At 36.8% G+C, this 20,769-nt stretch overlaps 1 protein-coding gene across 1 annotated transcript in view; it reads left to right on the forward strand.

Moving 5' to 3' along the window:
- Positions 1-20,769, forward strand: part of LOC137920442 (regulator of G-protein signaling loco-like) — a 62,474-nt gene that overhangs the window by 2,432 nt on the left and 39,273 nt on the right. The window contains exons 2-3 of the mRNA XM_068763808.1: positions 1,154-2,664; positions 3,622-3,831. Coding sequence (XP_068619909.1) covers positions 1,154-2,664; positions 3,622-3,831 — 1,721 coding nt within the window. The remainder of the gene's footprint in view (positions 1-1,153; positions 2,665-3,621; positions 3,832-20,769) is intronic.

Below are 20,769 nucleotides of genomic sequence, written 5' to 3' on the forward strand. Positions count from 1 at the left end.
AAGAAAGCGACATTACTTTCCGAGCCCCCTAATACAAATTCTTACTAGAGATTATACATGTATTATTGCATTGACTAAGTTAATTAGTATTTACATATGTTAGTAATGGCATCATTTTGTGAATAGATTTAAGCTTTACATCATACCAAGGAGAAGAAAGATTTCTTGGTAGGTGTGCAAGTGGTCTTGCGACATTGCCACTACCTAGATTGCCTTAAATTCAACACTCTCATCAACTAGGCCCTTTATTTTTAGTTTTTATGCATATGCATATGACAAGAAACTCACACAAATGAAAAGAAATAAAGTTTCTTTCTTTTTTATTTTCCCTCTTTCTTTATATAAGTAAATAAAAATTATGGAGGCTAATGTATAAATTATCTTATATATAAGCATTTCATGCAATAGTAAACAGCATAATCAGACTAGGTGCAGTATTCTAGTTTAAGTAATGCTTGTATGGATATTGGGCTCGCTTATGTTTAACTTATTTAACCTCAGATTACAGATGCTTCAAGTTATGACAATGATAACACTCTTCTGTTGCTTTCATACATTGCAAATTTAAATCAGCTTGGCTAGACTGACTTACTCCATAACATGAGTATATATGTGAACAAGTAATATTTTCATCTAAAGGCATTAAAACAATTAATATTTAGCATGAGTATTTTATTAACTGTTGCTTTTACAATTATTACATTAATGCTTGTGTAATGTTTCTCTTAATAAATTTTTCTTGCATTTGCTTTCTATGTGGTTGACTATTTAAATAAAAAACAGTATTTTAGTGTTTGTACAATGAAATATATATGAATGACCAAATAAACATTGTGCCGCAAGCCCAGCATAGAAAGTCTATCTACCAGATGCACAGACTACCTTCTTAATGACGTTGGAAAAAGCCAAATGCGGGAAATTTCCAAACAGTTCTGCAATTGGAAATATTTGCAGAGCCTTGCGTCAAGCAATGAACATCAACACTGCTGAAATTTTGATAATGTGACAACAAACAAAATGTGAATCAATACATTTTGTCTTTATTGATTATGTTGAAATATGTTATTGAAATGTTTTATTATATATGCATGCTCAGAAAATATTTTAAGGATACTTAAAGTGAAGTACTTTAGAAGAAACTCAATTATTTCAGCTTGCCATGCGGCTCCGAGCACGTCTGGTGTCAATGAGATTCTGCAGAATTTGAGTCGAGCGCAGCTGACGCCGAACCACGCCGCCCGGCTGGAGTGTCGTGCCGTGGTCGGCTACCTGGGGACTATTGAAACTCCGCGAGCCACTGCAGCCGCTGCTCCTGCCAACGTGCGCGCTGCAGTCAAGAAGCTCCGCCAGGAGCGGCGACCTGCAACGCCTGTCCTCCTCTCCGTCCTCCCCAACGCGCTTCTCCTCCGTCGCCCCTCCGGACAAGTCCTGGCCCAGTACCCCCGTGAACGCATAGTCTACGCGGGATGCGGATCAGAAGCGGATAGACGTTACTTCGGCCTCGTCACCGCCGCCGACGCCTCCGGTCCTGAGACAGAAGCCTCTCACAGTACCCACGTGTTCGCCGTCGACTCGCGAATGGCAGAACACGAAGCCCACGTCACTAAAGCCAGGGATTTCCAGATCGTATGCACTAGGGACCCCGTCGCAGAACGGTGTCTAGAATTTCCTCCTTCGGCAGAATACGTGGTGGGCGTCATACGAGGAATGTACTCTCTGCCGCCCGACGATTGCGTCAGTCCAAATTTGCAGCAGATATCAAAGATGGCAGTAAAAGGAGACAGTCCAGCGTTAGGAAACTTTTCTAGGTGCAACAGACCGGTGTTCAGAGGCCAGCGGGACCGAAGACCGTGCAGGCATGAAGATCAGAGAATGGATGCCCCCGAGTTTGTCGCCAATTCGCCACAGCCCAGTAACCACAGCGAGGTGACGACGACGTCAAGTAACAGCGATTCTGGGATCGGATTCCACAACGACTGCCGGAACATCGCGGACAGAATCCTCGTAGTGGAGTTCGCTGGACAACAGCCGCCGCCGAGCAGGTTCAGGCAGGAAATGCCTCGTCGACCGATGGGCTTGGTCGGCTGCAGCAGTTTCGACACCGACGGATCCTTCTTATCCAACACCACGCCCGTAGTCGACGGCTTCGGAGGTCAGGGGCGTCCACTTAATTTGGATGACGTCATCCTGAACGCTAACGAGCTACCTCGCCACGTGAGCCAGCGCACCGACGAAGACACCTACAATTACAACAACGTGTACGGCAACCTACCGACCAGTTCTAGGAGCTTCCATGGAGTCGTATACGACCAGGTGTATACAGAGAACGAGGGACATTATGAGCTCGTACCCCACGTGGAGATGGACGACATAGATCGTGTGGCGGAAACATTCAACTCTGTGGAGATTTACGAGGAGCGGTCTCGGTACGCCCCGGACTCGAACGAGTCGGTGGAGAACGTGACCGTGATATCGGGGAACAGCAAGGCGAGCGCGGACTCTGTGTCGGTGTACTCGTCGCGCAGCCACGAGGAGGCGCGGCCCGCGCGGCGCCGGCACCTGCAGGCCTCGCTGGACGACATGCTGGTGCTGGGCCTGCGCGACCAGCAGCCGCGCGACCCCGACGACGGCAAGTTCCTTCACCCGGCGAACGTTAAGTGCAAGGTACGTGATATTTTCTTCATCATTTATTTACTTTAATTATAGCTCGCAACAAACTTGAGTTAACTTTCGTAGTACAGTCAAATAGAGAATGTTTACGTGATTAAAATATACTAATTCCCCCGATTTACACGGTACTTGTTTTACACGTTTTCGCTTTTACACGGTTTTCCAAATATTTTTTTTTTGTTTTAATAACCGATTTTATTGCCATCTCTCATAATGTTAATATTTCTGCTTCAAACATTGAATCGGCACAAATAACTTGGAGTGATGAAAGTGAATTCGAACCTTCGATTCCGAAAAAAGAATGAGAGTAATTTCTGACAGTGATAAAGGATAATAAAACACCTTTGGTTTTATTTTTTGTTCTTCTGTTTAATGTATATTGTAATTAAATAAAAAAAAACAGTGTTTCCGTAATATATTAAATATATTTTAACTTGTCAATGCATTTTATTTTTATTTCTGTGTACACTTAAAAATATTGAAAAAAATCAACTGTTAAATAGCGATATTATGCATTTTCTGCAAGTTTTTCAATTTACACGGTGTTGACTTGAAAATTTTTAATTTTCGTTTTACACGTTTTTCTCAGGAACGTATCTACCGTGTAAATCGGGGGATAGGTGTATTTAATAATAACAGTGGACTCAACTGTCTCATGATAATTTGATTTGAAATAAAATTTACGTGACGTGTATCATGTCACTTGTTATCTCTTTCTAATTTTCTCGTTTATTATACCTGAATGATTGCTTAGTAAGTAATCGTCTAGTTATTGGCTCGCTATACGTTTATACATCTAAAAACATTTTATAGCAGCCCTAATAACATGTGAGGAAAGTATCATCACCTCTATGTAAAGATTCATCACTCTCTAAAAGGCGATACTGCCCTTTTTATTAGTTTTTTCTTCAAAAATTAACGCTAAGGTTTATGAAATACATTATATTTCAGTTCCGCAAAACCATGAAACCATTGAACATACTGTCCAAAACGAAGAACATGCTGACGGGGAAGGACGTGAAAGGCGACAAGGATCGGGAGCAGGAGATGGAGGGGCGAAGGCGCGCGTTGAGCGCGAGCGCGGGTGATGTGTCCGCGGATAAGACCGGCGGGGCTGGGGCCCTGCCTGCCGCAGCCAGCGAGCCCGATCTACGAGATCAGGTCAGTTAGCTTTTTTTTTTAATGGATGTAGTATTCGAGGGAGAACGCTTTATGCAATTACTAAAAATACACTGACCACTTTTGCCAACAATCATCATCGTCGTGTTGCATGATAGTCACTTTAAGTCAATAACCTCCCACCAAGGACCGCCATGATGACTGGTCTTACCCTGTTCAGGTCAAGGGACTTCTCGCGACTTTAACCATGTCTTTAATAGAATCAGGCGTTACCTTGCGGAAGTCCATCCTAAATAAGAAAAAGACCAATATCTAGCTACTTCCGCACATGCAGTGGTAGTCGTGCAACAAAGTGCACCGCCCGCCAGCCCGCTGATAAATGCGCATGCGGCAAACGATTCGATTACGTCGTCATTTATTTATTACACCAATTCAAATCGGTGTAACATAACTCCTGAAGATGCCCCGTGGAGGGGTGAAACACGTGTTGAGTGATTTGACGGTGGCGGTTGTGTGATTCGCGTTATTTGCCGCATGCGCATTTATCAGCGGGCTGGCGGGCGGTGCACTTATTTAACCATGTCGCCGGTCCAATAAGTGGAGTTATTCCACGCCAACAACACTCCTTATGACCTATAATGCAAATGCCTGTTCGAACAGTGGTAGTTGTGTTTCGCATTGTTTGCCGCACGCGCATTTATCAGCGGGCTGGCGGGCGGTGCACTTCATTGCACAACTACTGCTGCATAGCGGAAGTAGCTATATATTAGTTCCTTTCTTACTTAGGATGACTTCCGCAAGGGAACGCCTAATCTATTAGATATCTAACTCGACAGTTGTGCTAGACATTTTTGGTACAGTGCGTTATAAAAGTACAGCTAGTGATTAAGTAACCATTAATAGTTGCAAAGCTCATTTTCATTCCCAATTTCAATTTGAATTTTTTATGTTTTGTATTTATTTACTGAATTTTCTTTGTACGCTAATTTATTTATTTTTTGTAATAAAAACGAATTTCGAATTTCATAATTACTTCTTTTTAAATTAAATTTTTTAAAACAAATATTAGGGGAACCGAAAAGTCAATGTCGCTTTCTTGAGTTTAATTCACATGACTACATATTTAACAAGTTTTTATTTCTAATCAACAATATGGTTGTGTGGTTTCATTGTTTTGCGGAACCTTAGTTATCAACAACCTTTTGCCATCTAGTATACAAATCAATGCCGGAGCGGTAATAAATCAATCGGTTTTTCTGTAAAATATGTCGACAGAAACATTACTTTACGGTCCCCCTAATATTTAGGTTTTTTTTTTTATTTTCACGATTTTCAAAAGTAGCATGTATATTTTTATACGATTATTTTTGCACACTTTTCTAAGAAACATATCTACTGTGTAGAAAGAGTTAGTTGTGCTATATATTGATCAATTTGATCTTTCTCAATTCGCTACCTAATTGTTCAATTTTGAATATAGTGAGACCTATAGTTCTTGGTCGTTTGAAATTTCACACAATGGCAGAAAAATAGTTCGAAATTTATTTATTTATTTAAAACAATTTTAATTTATTATTTATTAAAATAATGGAGTGATGTTTTCGATCAGATCTCATATGGAGTTATAAATAAAATTGATTTATTGAATATTGAAACTTACAAGACTTTCATTGATCGTCAACTTTTTTTTAAACTAATTCTTAAATTTTTAAATTTTTGACTCTATTCTGCTTCGCAAGGTGTTATACCTGTGGAGAAGAAGCAAGAAAAAACTCTACATCTTTTAAAGAAGTTTAACAATATTGATTTATGTATATTTTATCAAGTATAGCCTAAATGAAAACAAAATAAGCAAGCGACATCACTGCCAAGGAGTCTTGTCAGATAAATATTTCATAGTTTACTGAATAATATCCTTTTTTCGTAACAGACAGATGGTAAATAATAAAGAATTTTAATATGTATTCATTCTATTTCTGAACAAAAATTATTTTACTATATTATCAACACGTTAATAAATTTGGAAAACTGTTATTTAAATATATACTACACATAAATTGACAGGAAATGAGTTATATGTTTATCACTAAAGCTTTTACAGCTATGAATAATCATCCTGTATGTTAGTGTTATTGACATCACGTAATTTACAAGGAATCTTCTTATATTCGACTAATATTGTAATAATATCTGAAGAGATTTGAACCTCAGGCAGTTCATGAAACAACTGCATTGTGACGTCGTTTCGTTTTCAAATATACCTCCCAAGACTTGTTATTCGTCTACCTTCAACAATCATGCGATTTTACATTGCAGTCGCGCCGATGTTATATGAGCTTACTATACTTTATTTAATTAATTGGGACGTGGCGTCGGTTGGATCAGTGCATGTCTGCGCATGCGCATCTCTCGTATTCCGTAGCGTAATGAGTATTTGTTCAAAGTGAAAACTGTTCAAAGTTATAAGTGTAATGTTAGTGATAATTTCAAGTGTTATAAATTGATATTTATTTTTATGCTCACGATATCACGTGTAAGCCGCAAGGAGGTTTTTATCAACTAAAATCTTTGAAGAAATAGTTCTATGTTTGTATTGATTGACATTGGGCAGCGTGCGGGCCGCCGTGCGTATGTCTATTTCCTTATTAGGGTCAATTGTCCTCACGTCACGACCCGCATGTCGGGGCGGGAACGGCCCCTCTGACCCTCGCCGGGGATTTTTAGATTATTAATCGAGATTATTATTTAATTAAAATAATTGACTAAGCCGTAGTTTGCGAGATTGATAATGAAGCTTTATTTTCTATACAAATGACTTAAAATTAGTAATTTTAAATAATAGTTTGTTGATAATTTTGTACATGTTTTTATGGACCACATAGAGTGAAAGCCTCCTCAAAAGCTTTCCATCTTTGACAACTTGGAGCTACCCTTGACCAGTAGCCTCGACCTCGTCAGCCCAACTGGCATTAGGTCTGCCTCTCACTTTGGTACCTCGTTGTCTCATCCATTTTATGACCTGACCTGCCCAGCCCCACTATTTGGAGGGAATAGGTAAGTGCATCTGTCATACAAGTTTCTTTTCGGGTGTGAAATAAATAAGACAATGTGAAATAAATAAAACAGAAAGTTACAGTACCGGGCGATAAATATTGCATATATCACGTTTGGAAAGAGACAATCGGCTAATTTCGGCTACGTAGAGGGTTATCTCTGTCGCACGAAATACGACAAACAAAATGTCACATAGTGTGCGACAGAGATAGCGCTCTACGAAGCCGAAATTAGCCGATTATCTCTTTCCAAAGCCCGATGTGCGTTTATCGCCGGGTACTGTATGTATTAAGGATATTATATATTATAAATAAGATTATAATTCCCTGTCCCATAAATACGTTAGGGGAGAGCGAGAGGACACCAATACTGGTACTTAAAGTAACTGGTATTTAAAGAAGAAAAATAATATATTCAATTCTGCAGTTCGTCATTGTTTATTACTATCGTGTCGTTATAAGATACCTACTCTTTGATATTTTTAAGATGATGCAAGACTATTTTTATGATCATCTGCTAAATACGCGGTTCCTAAACAAACAGTCCGGTTGCGACGTTAAATAACTGGTTTAAACCGGTTGAAAATAGATTTATTTGGTCATCTTAATTTGTTCAGCTAATACCTCTGAAAACTTAGATTATTTATGTTTGTCTACGTCTCATAGTTTGCTGATAAACGGAGGTGTTTTATGGGATTTTATCTTGTGCCTTAAATAGCATTTCTTTATCATTTCAACCGCGAGGCGTTAGTTGCTAAAGAGCGATGCGGTCATCGATGTCCGTCCAACAACAGACACCCTTGGTCTGTATAACAGTGTCCATCATGCGGCTGTAGCGATATCACGTCACACACGTGCGTGTATTGCACGGACGAGACTCAAGATGGGATCTCAAGGTTCAATGTGATGAATACAGCAATCACACAACCTGAGGATGACAATATGGAGTAGAAATGAGGAAATGGTCGCACGAAACGTAATCATAAAAACTGGACATTGTTAAGGCGTCGTCAAGATAAGCAAATACTTAATTAAAAAAATCGGAAAAAGTAAACGTCATTTTAGAACAAAGGCGCGGACGTTAAAATTATATATATATATATATATATATATATATATATATATATATATATATATATATATATATATATAATTTAACCAATTGCCAAAGTAAGATTCATTTTTAACCGCTTTACCGTCAGCTATAATTATTTCTATTAACTAATAGATGCTCTATGTCCAGCTGTGGACGTCTTAGTGGTAAAATAATGAACTGGGTCCTTTCTTTGAGCTTCCACCTTTAATTTTTTATCCGATTTCTTTATATATCCTTTTTTAATGTAATGGGTATTTAAATAAATATGCAAAGTTGACAATTGACATCAAAAGATGGCGCGCTTAGTCATCGTTCGGATGTGGTATATTTTTTTTTTGCAATAGCGTACAAAGACACTTCTTTTAACAGAGGCGACTCAAGCTCGTGTAGCGCCCGTGTGCAATGAAACCCTGGCGCCCCTTAGGCCTGACTCCCTCCCCCCGCGGCTATAACCATTAACTTTGCCGTTGTAACAAGAAAGTTTTTTCATATTCCAACAAGCTATTAAGTAGGTACAGCTTACAGTATGGTATTAGTTACGGCCTTTCTTCTTATGACGGCAGAATAACACTCATCGTTTTTATGTAGAACATCTCTGTTGCCGCGGCGTTCCTTGAGAAGGGGGCGCCCGTGTGCATTGCACACCCTGCTCTATAGGTTAAGCAGCTCTTGTCTTTTAAAGTGATGCATGCTACACCAACATGTGCAATTGAATAAATAACTTAACCCTTGGTCTTCTCCCGTTTTCGCTTATTAGCTGCATACTTAGAGTCTAGTTTTGAAAGATAAAAATCTGTCATAAATAACGAAAATTTAAATGCTATTTAGCACGTAGCTATTTTAAACAACAGTTTGTAGGTTCACTGTCAATTGATCGAGGTTGAGATAATAGTAAAAATAGCAGCAGCTATTGTCATCTTTTCCTGTAATTATGCGGCGTTGTCTGTTCTGTTTATATCTGTTTTTAATACCGCGGCACACATGAATAAGTACGGATACACTATACACAAGCTGTTTAAAATTGTATATATTAGGGAGACCTGAAAGTAATGTCGTCTCTGCGATGTCAATATTTGGTTGTCATTTGTTAGTTCATTACGTACTTGAAAGATGTTGACAACGATGGTGAATATATTGTTGATCAGAAATAAAAACTTGTTAAAAATACAGTCGTGCGAATTTAACTTGAGCGACATTACTTTCCTGTCTCCCTAATAATTTTTTTTCTGTGTGCAACGGTACAGTAGTAACTATTTATATTTTGTAAACATTGCAACACTGGTGTAATCTGTCAAAAAGAAAGATGAATGTCGAATAATTTATTTGCGTATAAAAAACTCGTAACGAAGCTTTACACATTATTGAAAGTAAACAATTAAAAAATTATATTAAATAAGAAAAGGACCATTATTTAATTACTTCCGTACATGCAGTGGTAGTCGTGCAACAAAGTGCACCACCCGCGAGTTGTTGCACGACTTCCACTGCATGTGCGGAAGTGGCTAAATATTGGTCCTTTCCTTACTTAGGATGGCCTTCCGTAAGGTAACGCCTGATTCCATTAAATATTTAAAATTACATTGTTGCCATATTTGAATAATCTTCTAAATAAGGTCGAATATTCAACAAGTCGCGTAAAACTGGTATGTGTAAAATATTTATTATATGTTGTACAGATGTTAGTAGCTTGTTAAGAAAGTATTGTTTTGTTTGTACTAAAAAATGTACAGTACGTGGCGATAAATAGTGCACATCGACCTTTGGAAAGAGACAGTCGGCTAATTTCGGCTTCGTAGAGCATTATATTATCTCTGTCTCACACTACCTATGTGACGTTTTGTCAGTCGTATTTCGTGCGACATAGATAGTGCCCTACGAAGCTTAAATTAGTCGACTGTCTCTTTCCAAAAGTCGATGTGCAATATTTATCGCCGGGTATTGTACAAGGCAAAACTTAAAACACATACATATGTCAGCAAAAACCTTTTACTCCTATATCAAATCTCTCTATACAAAATAGATTAGTCTGAAATATAAGATATTTCTATTGGAATGCAATAGGCCAAAAATTTGTGACAGTCTGCTATTTCGAATTATTAGAACACTTATTCTTACTATATTACGTTATTTATTATTTTTATACAATTTGCTTTTGGATAGAGTGCCATATATTAATTAATAAGGCTATAAGTTCACTCTTTTACACCTTTTACATCACTTATAAATAATATCACTCTACAGGTCTTGTATTGCTCATCATCTGAAAACTTGTTTGAGGATCAATTCTATACAATTAATGCACAGTGTGAATATATTGCATCCTTAAAACCGAACTGCTGAACTACCACTGCTCATAGCTAGTAGCGCCATCTATTGACGCCTTCTGAAGTTATAGAAAAAATTTATTGGCTTATAATAAATTATATTATCTGTAGAGTGATGTTGAAGTCTCGGTGTGCCTACAACCTATCGTTTATCTGTAAAGCAATCGTCTTCAAGGGTGTAGCTAAATATAGCACGTTGCTATTTATGGTAATGGCTTATTTATATTATAATAGACAGGTCATGAGTTGGCATTGGCGTATTATGATGATTTAGAATTAAATTTTGTTATACGTGCAAAGATGGCACTTAATGTATTTAATCTAAAAAATCAAGAAAAACGATATACCGCAGTATATTTGAAATTAAAAATGCGCATTCTTCTTCGTTTATGGCCAAATCTTTTAACACACAGACCGTTGGATTGTTGAATGATTTACCGCTGAATATAAGACGTGCTATATCACTTGCTATTTTTAAGAAATTGGTTTAAAAATATTTACTAGACCAACCTTTATTTCTTATGAGGCAAGTGCGATCCAAGTAAGTTTGATGTTTTTATTTATTTAATTAAATTTTATATCCTTTATTGTACACGCAAGAAAATATATACATAGTTGTATAATAGTAAACAAAAAAGTACAATGGGCGGTCTTATCACACAAGGCAATTTCTTTCTGACAATCATAGTATGGAAACATTAGAAGTATAAATAACAGGTAGTTAACTTGCATAAAACATACATATATACATACATATATATGTATATAGCATATATATACTTATTTTTGTAGACGGAAATTTTTGAAGATTTCCCATTAAGGACGCCTGGGGCGTATACGACCTAATTTAAAAATTAAAAAAAGAGTCGTATGCTTTACACTTTGTCAATACTGCAAAGATATAATTAGAGGGAAAAAGTAATAAATTTTAATATACATTACGTACGCATACGTGATGTGAAGTTATATATATGAGCCTACAATTCATTTGTTTAAGAATCCTTTGTTTTTCAATGAGAACTGCAAATGGACGAAACAGAAAGTGCAGTGGTGGTCGTATACGCCCCACATGGCATGGAATGTGTTAAGTGTTTATGTAAAAAAGTACGTATCTTTATCTATTTTTTTTTGTTTTTTTTTTCTTTTTTTTGCGTTTAGATATGTTTATGGGAAGTAGTTTAGCAGGCCGCGTTGGCATTAGTTATAGAGCAGAGTTCCCCAAACTTTTTTGTGTCGTAGACTCCTTGCTATGTTTTACCGTGTTGGGTATTCCCCCTACTTACCTGATATTGATTTCCTGTAAATTTCTAACTGCAGTGAAGTTTAGTGTTAAAAACTTAAAGTAAAAACACATGTTAATTTATACATTTATTAATTGAATTTAAATTGAAACTACTCAAAATAAAATTGTGTATCTGTTATGTAAAATATACGTAACATTAAATAAACTATAAATAAAATAACATAAGCAATAAGTTCAAAATGTATTGCGACCACAAAGCGAATACCAACATCCTACAACTTACACAATTTTATAAACATATATAATAAATTTTTTACTTCATAGGTACTTTTATAAATAATGTAAATAGTTTAATATTATACGATAGCATGTTGTAAGTAAATAGGTACTATCAGTGTATGTGTTGAGATCCACTATCGTGGACCCCCAAATTTTTTTTCGCTGACGTAGACCTCTTGCAGGTTGTCATAAACCCCTAGGGGTCGATATAGACCACTTTAGGAATCACTGTGCCATACCATCTCACTAGCTATTTTTTGCTATGTTACTAATATTAATTGACTGCAAATGATCATATACACATCCACCCCTTTAAACCTTTTAGACATTTCCTTTCTACTTGTATAATATGAAACACACCTCCAAAAATGTGTGGTGAAGTAATGTTTATGTGTTAATTACAGAAAAAATAATGACAATTTGGCCCTAGTGTAAACTAATAAAGTTAAACTTATAGCTTTGTGGGAGTCGTATATATACTGATGTGATGTCTGAATGAATAATAGGTGTAAGATTTTGTGGGCGAGCGTAGCCGACGGGCGAACTTAGTGTGCCGAATTAGTGCAGCGGGCACACGCACACACATGCACGGTGACGCGGGCGCAGATCTTTTGTTACTTTTGTTTCTTTTATTTCTTTTGCGCCTTTGTTCTATTGCCCGCTTTCACTCGGTCGCGGAGCACATTGCGCCCCAGAGTCCTACGACGAATGCACGTCCTTTTTGCTCGCACTCAAGCGCTAATAAAAATTTGTTCGTGTGTTAAATAAATTGACAGTGTTACAAACGTCTTTTAATAAGACGCTAACTCTTTAGCTTTCTCTAGGCTACAAGATTTACTCCTTTGTGAGCTACTATGTAGTTTTGTAGAGCATTAAAATGTAGTCGCGGGCGGTCGCGACTGGCTTGACGTCCGCACTCCCCTTGACCTCAGGCCATGATCTAGTTGCAGACGCTAACTGTCCAATTAACCTTCGCCATCAATCACCATTCGCGCCTAAATCCGTCTTTAATTTCGCAAATGTTGCCAATATATTACTCTTCGGAATAATATTTAATTATTAATTTATTTTAAAAGTAGTTCAAATTTTAAGAGGAAGATTTTATGTCTAACATTTATTTCCAAAGAACTTTAAAGTATCAGGTCAAACTTTTTTCTCTCATGCAAGTCCTGTGGGGTCAACGAAAGGTTTACGCCGTTTACTTCTACCGGCTAAAACCCCACGATCTTCTTCCTTTTGCCTTTTGTTAAAAATTCGGTAACGTTTTCGAATACTACCGCAGTTTCAACGGCGGTGGCGCAGTGCTTCGACTCCTTACTTGATCACTCCAAATCTGTCTCCAATGCCATGTTAAGGGTGTTGGAAAAAGACGCGGTATAACATCCTCCGACTCCCAGGTCTCCGACTGCGGATGAGGAGCTCTGACGTTCTTTCTCTTTCTCTCTCTCTCTCTCTCCGCAGCCTTCTTCTGCGACATCAATTTTAAAGGTTATACCAGCACTCGAGGCCAATGTATGATCACCCTAACCTATGTGTATTATGAATGGTGATGCGAATATATTAAAAGAAGCGAAGTACATATAGTTAGAATAAGAAATAAAGTCAAGCCTGTTATACCTTTCTCTACCCTTCTATAACATTAGCAACTCCTTTAAAACTAATAACTTTGTAATGCCTTAGAATTAAATTTGAATGATTTGTTAAAATACCCTACGATTGTGTTTTCGTAACGATAATACAGTTTGGGAATAATTTGTTTAAATATAGAATTAAAAGTTCAGGTCTTCGATAACAAATGTTTTCGACGTATTCTCGTTATATACTGGCCTGAGAAAGTCTCAAATGTAGATCAAATAGATAGACAGCTAATAAGCTAATTGCTTATAAGCAATCGCAGCATAACCATTATTTTCAGCCTAAACAAAATTAATAATAAAGATATAGTTTTTGTGAAGATACTTGAAAAGGTTGTTGCAAAATATGTAACGTCTAACAAGGGTGAGGAAGCGCGTTGGAATATAAAGTTACAGTTTTAGAAAACAAAGAATTTTGAAGGTTCCCTTATTTGAATTAAGATGTCAACAAATTGTTTCAGTACTTTGCTATGTCTGCTATATATTTAATAGCGAAGCAACTATCTTTATCGCAAGGACAGTGAGAATAGTTAGAGCAAAGGAATATGTGGTTTACGTTCCTTAATTTAAAGGTCGTTTTTATCTTCTATTTCTCTCTAATGTTGGGCTAAATAATAGACACATTCGAGTAGTTTTTTTTTTAATATATATTTATTTGGTCGCACTGATTTATTTGTGGCCAGTATTAAATGTGTAGGGTTTGGTGCGACTGCCGTTATTTATTTCAGTTAGTTATTTTGGTCTTGCCGTGTGTACCGTTTTTACAGCCACATCACGACTACCAGCGAGCTCTAATGTTTTAATAAAACATCGTTCCATTTCGCGCCTCGATCAGCGTTGTCGCGCTAAACCATAAACATACGCAGCGATGTATTAGCGTAATAAACACTCCGGCATACGCAGTTTCGCGACAGTTGTCTCCAACCTTAGGCTTGTATTAAAGTTTATTTCATTTTTGTTAACAAACTTCTTGGGTAGGTTTCTTTTAGAAAATGCAAGTTATTCCTACCGCCATCATCTAGAAATAATCATCTCTGTGTTCGGCACTAATCGGTGTAACATAGCTCCTGAAGATGCCCCGTGGTGGGGTGAAACACGTGTTGAGTAATTTGGCGGTGGCGGTTGTGTGATTCGCATTGTTTGCCGCATACGCATTTATCAGCGGGCTGGCGGGCGGTGCACTTTGTTGCACGAAATATTGGTCCTTTTCTTACTTAGGATGGACTTCCGCAAGGTAACGCTTAATTCCATTAAATATTTGGGTACATCAGATCAGTGTGAATTATTATAATAGAAGTGACGTCACTTTTTTCCCAGTGTTATAAAAATGTTTTTCTCGACGAATGATGGACCGATGATGAAAGCTATAATAAAAATAAATAGCGAGCAGTGTGCGATCAGCTTTATTTGCGTAGCTTTGTGAGGGCGCTTGCGGGATCGAGGCCGCCCGTCGACCCCGATACAGCGGATCGGGTCACATACAAATGCGCTAGCGAACAGACCAATTGGCGGGCTGCTCGTATTGTATGCTCGTATGTACAGTTCGCGCCGAACTTCTAGTCCAATTTGAATTTGTTTCGTTTAAAGGTACAGTCGGAACGACAATACTTATAAAATTTTATTCTTTAAGTCGGAAAGTAAACGTTTTCATAAAATGAATTATATGCCCTCAAAGAAAATAATAAATAATATATCTATACTAGCTGATCCCGCAAACGTTGTTTTGCCATTTCTAGAAAACATTGAAAAACAAATAAAAAATATGGGTTGATCGTAGAAAGATGAAAATTTAGGGTTGTATGTATTTTTGTATGCTGTATCATTAAAAATTGAAAAAAAAAATTTGTCTAAAAAATAAAAAAAAAATTTGGGGTGGACAACCCTTAACATTTAGGGGGATGAAAAATAGATGATGTCCGATTCTCCACCCTGGCCGATATGCACGCTAAGATTCACGAAAATCGCTAGAGCCGTTTCGGAGGAGTTCAATCACGCACACAGTGACACGAGAATTTTATATATTAGATAATATAAAGTGTTCAAGTACTTATGTAAATATCTCGTGTGCGTCTTGTCTGTTACGTCATGCTCACAATAACTCGTGTCTTGGTATACACGCCCTCTCTTGTCTCACCGTTTACATACTCCGGGCGACGACCAGCACTTCCGCGATCACTATCTCATGTGCGTCTTTTCAATCGCGCTCTTCCCCTAAATAACTCGTTTAAATATATCTTGTGCGTCTTGACAATCGTGTTCTTTCTCAAAATATCTCGAGCGTGTTATACCAATCGCGTCCTCTCCTAAAATATCTCATGTGCGTCTGACCAATTGAGCTATACGCAAAAAATATCTCCTGTATAAATTTCTTGTGAGTCTTGCGAATTGTACCCTCGCCCTAAATATCTCGTGTGCGTCTTGCCTATTGCGGCTTAACTCAAAATAAATCGATTAAATATCTCTTGTGGTATCTTGAAAATCGTGCTTTCGACCAAAATATCCCGTGTGCGTCTTGACAATCGTCTTACTAATTACTTCTTTACCCTTTTTTTTGGCCCCCGCTATTGGGAGCCCCTCGTACAGTATAGGGGTATCGGGTACAGTATAAGGTATATTTTTTCACATACATTTTTTTATTTTCTTTCTCCTCTTTCATACTTCATATTATCTTTTGTTCATTTCTTTCTTTCCACAATTCCACTATCTTCCCCTTTCGCTCTGTATCTCCTTTCATTCATTCCTCATTACTTTTTACATTTTCTTATATTCTATTATTATTCTATATCACTTTACTTTATTTTGCATCTATTGTATCTTTGTGTCTTAAGTGTTTAAAATTTTTTAGTTTTTTAGTCTTTAATTTTAACTATTGCTTTTCCTATAACTTTTTTACAGAGATGAATAAACTCTTTTTTAGTTTGTTCTTCGCTTATCAGGGAGGCTATTGTTTCCTCCCTGATTTTTACGCCAGACCGGCAATCTTTCTCCTTCTGCAGAGCTCACACACTTCAGGTAGTGACACAATTCCACGTATACTAATATATGTCATCAGTTTCTTAATGCTTTTAACATTGACACACAGGGAAGAGTCCTATGTTATTTCGATTAATATCCCAAAAAAGTAGATGATATAAAAATATATTGTGAATGTGTTCAAACTAGATATCTCCGCGATAGCCGGGTGACTTGTGACATTAGCGATTGTGCCCGAAAACGTCGTAGGGTCACGCCCTCGTTCAGTTATGAGGAACAGCTTATCTTGTGCGTTCATACGACTTTGTTAATCGGCCGCCTTCTGACCGATAACACGGGTCCACGTTTAGTTTTATTGAGCATTCATATGAATGCATTGCTTATATTAATGAACAGTGTTTATGAAGATATTGATCTGGGTGGATACTTTATATATATAAATACACCTGGGATTTCTATATGAGATAAAACAAGACATGGGGATGAACGAAAATAACCGACATATTCCAGGGCAGCTGCTGATGGAATCTCTAGTAGTAAAGCGTACTAGGAGTCAACACAGAGAGCAATGGATGAGCCGTGAGGAGTGCCGACAAGCAAAAGAGCCAATGCCTACACAACCTAATGGATACAGGCGTTACTTTGCGGAAGTTCATCCTAAGTAAGAAAAGGACTTATATAGCTACTTCCACTATGTAGCAGTAGTCGTGTAACGATTAGTGCCAAACACCGACTCGGCACTAATCGGTAACCAGCACACTGAGACAGACTGCAGGGAGCCGCTGATGCCTTAAGATCCTGGGAAGTCCACTTGAGACTTAGACCTTGTTAATATCATTAAAATTCAAGTATATCAAGTAATCAGTTAATTCAATTTAGTTTTATAACTGGGTTTAATCGAGAGAGAAATCCTAGTACGTCTTACACAATAGCGACGTTGTCGTTAGAGAGAGAGAGAGCTATACTTCCGCGTTCATACAGGCGTCGTTCGGAAATCATCTTGAACTCCGTTTACTAATTATAACATTACTGCATTTAGTACAATTTCTTGTCCCACGTGTATACATATATACATACACACACATATATATATATATGTGTGTGTGTGTATATATATTACGTTTATTGTGTTATAATATAATGGTAATGTGATAAAAAAAATGAAAAATCGTCTTTTTACAATTCGAATTCAGTATTATCGTTACGTCAGCTGATAGACGCCCTATTATTATTTGGATTATTACATATTAAAATTAATTATTGTTTAATATCTGTCCACACAGATTACAGTGACCCAAGTTCATGGCCTTACTCATTACATTAAAAAAAAATTAATGTAACAAAATTCAGAGTGATTACTTTATACAGGTTGATTGGGAAAAGGTATAAAGTCCTTAGAAATAAGACATGAATTCACCGCTTTTTACACCTATAAACTATCAACCTGGAAGTAGGGATGGACATTGTTAGGGCATCGTTAAAAATAAACAAGACACTAATGATTTAAGAACCTAAGATTTAGTTTGGCAAATACTTTAAGAGACCAAGTAAACACTTAAAAACGTGCGCAAAAAATTGTTAGAAATATTAAATGTAATTGTAAAAACAAAGGCACGGATGCTTATGTCTGTGGAATAAGGGTTAAAATTAAGAATAAAAAAAAAATGAACCTGTATAGTGATACAGATGGTTATACTCAAAACAATTTCACGTAATAGGTATGTATCGATTTTATATATTAACAAAACAATAAGATCCCAGTAACCTATTATTTATAATTGGAACGTTTTAACAGGAAAACGTGTAGCACAAACAAGCGTATGTTTTGTTACTCTAAAATGTGTTTAACCTTTACAATAATGTTTATTTTTTAAAAACATATCGCACAATGTTAACATTACTTGTGTCGGGAATAATATGATTTTGAAATAAATACATTTAAAAAACTTTTAAGTTAAACGGTTTTTTGATACCCATATTGTGGTGGTTGTGGAAAAATGTGTACCTAGTCCGCCATATTGGAACGGCGTCCATCTTGAATTTTAAATTTTGACATAATCATCGTGTTTTACTAGTGTAGCCCTTTCATTTGATACCCATATTGAGGGGGTTAAGGAAAAATACGTAATCCGCCATTTTGTATCGGCGGCCATCTTAGATTTATAATGTTATTGGTTTTATTATATTGTATTGTCATCTAAATTAAATGTGTGTACCAAATTTCAGATCAATCTGACAACGGGAAGGTGTTTTAATTTCAATTTCTAATTTTGATCCAAATAAATTCCGTACGGGTCGAACTAAATAAAACCGTTTAAAAAGAATAGACAAAAGGGAGTTCCCAAAGGTTGATGTAAAAAAGACTTATCGGTATGAGATGTTGTATACCAATCTATTATATTTGACCAATTAGGCCGGCATGCGGGCATGTTGAGTTTCCTCTCACGTTGTATCGACTCATATCATTTTTACTGTCAACCATATACATTTATAATTCTCACAAGCTACCCGCCGTGAGACATTTTTATGGCTGCCTTTAAGCGCGTGATGTGCTTGGCATTTTTAAACCTCCAAATATTAAAAGTTAATATTGGTAATAATTTATAATAATAGCTGATCCCGTAAACGTTTTGCAAAAATATTAAAGTTTATAATTAACAAATAAAAAATAAGGGTTGATATACAGGGGTGAAAGTTTAGGGTTGCATGTATTTTTGTATGCTGTATCATACAAAAAAATAAAAACAAAATTTTGTCTAAAAAATTAAAAAAAAATTAGTGGTGGTAAAGGGTGGTCCACCCTTAACATTTCGGGGGACGAAAAATAGATGTCCGATTCTCCATCCTGGCCGATATGCGCGCTGAGATTCACGAAAATCGGTCGAGCCGTTTCGGAGGAGTTCAATCACGTACACCGTGACACGAAAATTTTATATATTAGATTTAAAAATAAGTAACAGACGTAAGGATGCGTTCGTAAGTTCGTGCGTAAGGGCGTAATGTCTGAAGACGAAGGTCTTGGGCCAATGTGTGTTGCCGGTGATGACATACGGATTCGAAAGGTGGACACTTATGACGGGCCTCAGAGAATGATCAAGGTCATCCAGAGAACAATAGATGCTATGTTCGGAGTTTCGCTGCGAGATAGAATCTGAAATGAGGAGTTCTGCATAAGAACCAAGATCATCAACGTAGCTCGAAGAATTGCTCGTCTGAAGTAGCAGTAGATCGCTCGTGCAATCGATGGCCGTTGGGGCCAAATTATTATCGAGTGGCGTCCACAAGCAGGTAGACATGGTGTGGGTAGATCTTACAATATGTGGACATATTATATTTTCTCCTATGGTCCACAGATATTAGCAGCGTCCGTGCCTTTGTTTTTACAAGAATTATTTTATTTCCTATTTTTTGACGTTTCTGCATGTCACTGTCTCTTAAAGTATTTCACAAGTTAATCTTAGGTTTTCAAATTAATTGACCGCTCTGAGCCACTAATATTGGACCCTAACCCTGAGGGTCCCATCAGTGCGGATACATTGAAGTCTGGTTTTTGCGTTAAGTTTATTAAGTTTTTATTAAGTTATCTTTATGTGATATTTAAAACATCGTTGCGAAAGATTAAACACATTTAGTAAAGATATACGGGCGAATATACTGAACAATATATAATATATAGTATTTCATATCCTAGGCTTTCTGTGGCAGAGATTGTATTGCGGGTCAAATGAAAAAATATACGATACCTTTGAGACTAAATTATATGCAATTGGAATCATATTGACCCTCACGCTTACGTATATAGAAATATAGGTGACTTGCCCTTAAAGAATTTATCTTGAGTTAATACCTTGATTGCTTTGTCAGTCATATATGACGGACATCGAGCTTACTATCCCGACTGTCAGTCAAAGGTGACCGACACAAGTTTTCGTCCAATCACTAGTGACTGACATTTGTTATAAAATTATTTTTATTTCGTTTATTTATTTACACATTTTTTGTGCACCAAAATTTATATATATATATATATATATGTATATAAATGTAACAAAATAACAGATAATAAATAGTTTGCATCCAGCGTCTTGCGACGACCTATTTTTATGCAAGTGTATGTTCTTTGTTATTATTTCTTCCTATATCTTTTGCAGTAGGTGTCCGTATATATATATACTAGCTGATCCCGCAAACGTTGTTTTGCAAAAAAAATTAAATGTTTTAATTAACAAATGTAAGATAAGGGTTGATCGTAGCGGGGTGAAAATTTAGGTTTGTGTGTATTTTTGTATGCTGTATCATAATAAAATAAAAACCAAAAAAATTGTCTAAAAAATTAAAAATAAAATTTAGGGGTGGACCACCCTTATCACTTAGGGGT

Source organism: Battus philenor, unplaced genomic scaffold (assembly GCF_028537555.1).
Source record: "Battus philenor isolate CCGP_79_NKW_IND1 unplaced genomic scaffold, ilBatPhil1.0.hap1 SCAF_18, whole genome shotgun sequence".
NCBI classification, from domain to species: Eukaryota; Metazoa; Arthropoda; class Insecta; order Lepidoptera; family Papilionidae; genus Battus; species Battus philenor.